Source organism: Populus nigra, chromosome 8 (assembly GCF_951802175.1).
Source record: "Populus nigra chromosome 8, ddPopNigr1.1, whole genome shotgun sequence".
Classification (NCBI taxonomy): domain Eukaryota; kingdom Viridiplantae; phylum Streptophyta; class Magnoliopsida; order Malpighiales; family Salicaceae; genus Populus; species Populus nigra.
The window spans coordinates 1,885,099-1,888,596 of record NC_084859.1 but is presented as its reverse complement, the minus strand read 5'-3'; the positions used below and the strand labels follow the sequence as shown (position 1 = coordinate 1,888,596).

At 37.0% G+C, this 3,498-nt stretch overlaps 1 protein-coding gene across 1 annotated transcript; it reads left to right on the top strand.

Annotated features, from left to right (window-relative positions):
• Positions 1-281: 281 nt before the first annotated feature.
• Positions 282-1,951, top strand: LOC133702397 (methanol O-anthraniloyltransferase-like). Its single transcript, XM_062126734.1, has 2 exons — positions 282-777; positions 879-1,951. Exons 1-2 carry the CDS (start codon positions 328-330, stop codon positions 1,791-1,793), a joined length of 1,365 nt encoding a protein of 454 aa, XP_061982718.1. The 5' UTR covers positions 282-327; the 3' UTR covers positions 1,794-1,951.
• Positions 1,952-3,498: the final 1,547 nt, after the last annotated feature.

The following is a 3,498-nucleotide window of genomic DNA, read 5'->3' as shown; positions in this document are numbered from 1 at the left end:
CTAATCTAACAGCTTAAGAAGAATTAACGATTATTTTTAAAGTGTTTTTTTATTTAAAAGTAAATTAAAATAATATTTTTTTTATTTTTTTAAAATTTATTTTCAATATCAATATATTAAAATTATTTAAAATAAAAAATATTTAATTTCTTCAAAAAACACTTTTAAAATATAAAAACTAACAGTATATAAAAAATAAAATTAATACTCACGAGTTTGAGACGTAAAATTAGCATGCATTGCCGAGACTACTATTATATAAGAGCCCCCTAATGCCCTAAGTGATGCATAATCAAATTCATTGCCCTAGGTTACAGTCCATATATCATGGCATCATCCTCGTCGTCTCCACTAAGATTTTCAGTCAAACGTCGTGAGCCACAGCTGATTGTGCCATCAAAACCAACACCTCATGAAATAAAACAACTCTCAGATATAGATGACCAGCAAGGTCTTCGTTTCCATTTGCCTTTTGTAATGTTCTATCGTAGCCATCCTTCCATGAAAAGAGAAGACCCTGTGAAGGTTATCAAAGAGGCATTAGGCAAAGCACTTGTGTTTTACTACCCCTTTGCCGGTAGGATTATAGAAGGGCCTCGTAGCAAACTTCTAGTTGATTGTACCGGCGAAGGGATCTTGTTTGTTGAAGCTGATGCAGGTGTAACGATTGACCAACTAGGTGACAGCATACACCCTCCTTTTTCTTATATTGAAGAATTCCTGCATGATGTTCCTGGATCTTCAGGTATTCTTGGATGCCCGTTGCTGTTGATTCAGGTATTTATAATTAACTTCAAGTTTTGTATACGGTTCTAATTACTTCAACTAATTATCTTTACATCTACTCTTTTTTTTTTTTTCTTTTTTTGTGTGTGCAGGTGACTCGTTTGGCTTGTGGGGGATTCATCTTTGCAATACGCCTAAACCACACTATGAGTGATTCGCTTGGGTTGTCAAAATTCTTGAACACAGTTGGAGAAGGGGCACTAGGAGCAAGCACACCATCCCTATTGCCTGTGTGGGAAAGAGAGATCTTGAATGCTAGAAACCCACCTCGAGTGACTTGTGTGCACCATGAGTACGAGCAGCTAACACACACAGAAACCTCCATAGTCATGACTTTGCAGGAGCATGAGAAATATATGGCCCATCGCTCTTTCTTTTTTGGCCCTAGTGAATTGAAATCAATAAGAAAGCACATTCCACCCCACCTTCAAAAATGCTCAAACTTTGAGGTGCTGGCTTCATTTTTATGGAGATCTCGGACAATTGCTCTTCAACTTGACCCCAAGGAGGTTGTTCGTTTATCAGTCATGATCAACGTACGTGGAAAGCAAGGCCTAAAAGTTCCTAGTGGATACTATGGCAATGCTTTTGCTTACCCAACTGCCATTTCAAAGGCTGGACTCTTGTGTCAGAGCCCATTGGGATATGCACTTGAGCTAGTGAGGAGACTGAAGACCCAGATGAATGAAGAATACATTAAATCAGCTGCAGACCTCATGGTGTTAAAAGGGAGACCACATTATACGACAGTTTGGAGCTTCCTTATTGCTGATGCAACTCGTGTTGGACTTGGAGATATTGATTTTGGATGGGGAAAGGCTGTTTACGGGGGTCCAATTGGAGCTCGACCTTGTACTAGCTTCCATGTCAGTGGATTAAAAAATAGTTTTGGGGAGGAGGGTATTTTAGTACCTATATTGCTGCCATTGCCAATCATGAATAGATTTCAACAAGAGCTCCTGAGCAATGGCATTGAGTACCCAAGAAAAATCGCACCTAGGCTTTAGAATCCATAATAGGTGTTAAGAAGAAAATCAAATACCTTCCGTTTGGCTTTCTAAAATGATGTTCTACAGCGTCAACTATAAAATTAAGATCTTAGTTCTTATTTCTTTCTGTTTTGTGATATTGTACTAATGCAAAATGTTATGTTTTTCTCCCTTAATATTTAGTATTCTATACTTATTTGATGTCTAAATATACTAATTATTTTTATATTTCAATTTAGAATGCAAATAGAGATGTAAATGACAAAACAAAGTTAATTGGATAATTCTGGACAGTTTTGACACAACTTCGTAATCTAGGTTTTTAAGTCTCACTTGGTGGGACTTAAAAACCCTCTGATGATAAAGTCAGTAACTTTAAATGGAAATGATGATAAATGAAACAAAGAGCTTTAAATTCCAATAACAAGGGTGTTTTTTCTTGGTATTTTGTGATTAATTCTTTGAGATATATGATCATTTAGAGTAGGAAAAAGTGAATCATTTACCTGGGTGGTTCAGGGGACATTTATAACTCCTAAACCTTTCATCTTTAGGGAAAGGAAGGACTAGAAAGTCCTTTGCTTTTGATGACATTAACAAGAGATAAATATCTCTTACAAATCATTAATGAGGTAAAAATATCCCTAATGAGATGGAAAATATTAAGCCCCTTGCGAGACCTTTTATACATCTATAGATGTAGGGAGATGATTACTTTTGATATGAATAGTTCATGTAAATAATTCGAAGATATAACCATATGGTCCTAATGTAGATCTGGTGTCCTGCCAGACCAATAGTGATTTGAGCTTAGCGTATGGATCAACCCAAGTATATTGAGTCTGACATCTTGCCAGACTCACGATGAATTAGGTTCATCCATAAACTAAGCCCAATTCATTGTGAGTATGGCAAGATATCAAACTCAATATACTTGGGTTTATCCATAAGCTAAGCTTAAGTCACTGTCGATCTAAACTTATGGTTGATCCTAAATATATTGGATTTGGCCACTTTCTAGAAGCATGGTGACTTGGGCTTTACTGATAGCTGAATCCAAGTATATTGGGTATGACATCTTGCTAGACCCATAACGACTTGGGCCTAGCTCATAGTTGAACTTAAGTATTTTGGGATTGGTGTATTATCATATTCGCAGTGACTTGGGCTCAGCTCATTTCTGAACCCAAGTATATTAAGTGTGATATGTTACCAGACCTACAACGACTTGGGCTCTGCTCATGGCCGAACCTAAATATATTGGGTTTGACATCTTGGTAGACTTAAGGTGATTTAAGCTCAACTTATGACTGAATCCAAGTGGCGTCATGCTAGATTCACAATAACTTGTGCTCAACTCTTGGCAAACCTAAATATATTGGGTTTGGCGTCTTGCCAAACCCATGGTGTCTTAGTATCAGCTCATGGTTGAACCCAAGTATGTTGGGTCTAGTAAGATACCAGCCCCATATTTGATTAGGCTAACACACTATTTATGGATTTAGGCTTTTTCAAGCATAAAATATTCAGTTGAAAATATTGACTCATCAATTGCCCCCTAAGTCCTTATACATTTGATGTGAAAATACTTGAAAAGCCCTTTAGAGGAGGGGCACCTTCCTATTATGATTTTAAGTGCTTTTAGGGGGAGGCGAAACAAATTTTTTGAGAAGACCACTCAATGGCGTGCAATAAATACAGTAGGTGTTTAGTCTTCCTAAGG

Coding starts and splice junctions, on each gene's coding strand:
- LOC133702397 (XM_062126734.1), top strand. CDS start 328: ATGGCATCATCCTCGTCGTCTCCACTAAGATTTTCAGTCAAACGTCGT. Junction 778..878: donor GCCCGTTGCTGTTGATTCAG/GTATTTATAATT, acceptor TTGTGTGTGCAG/GTGACTCGTTTGGCTTGTGG.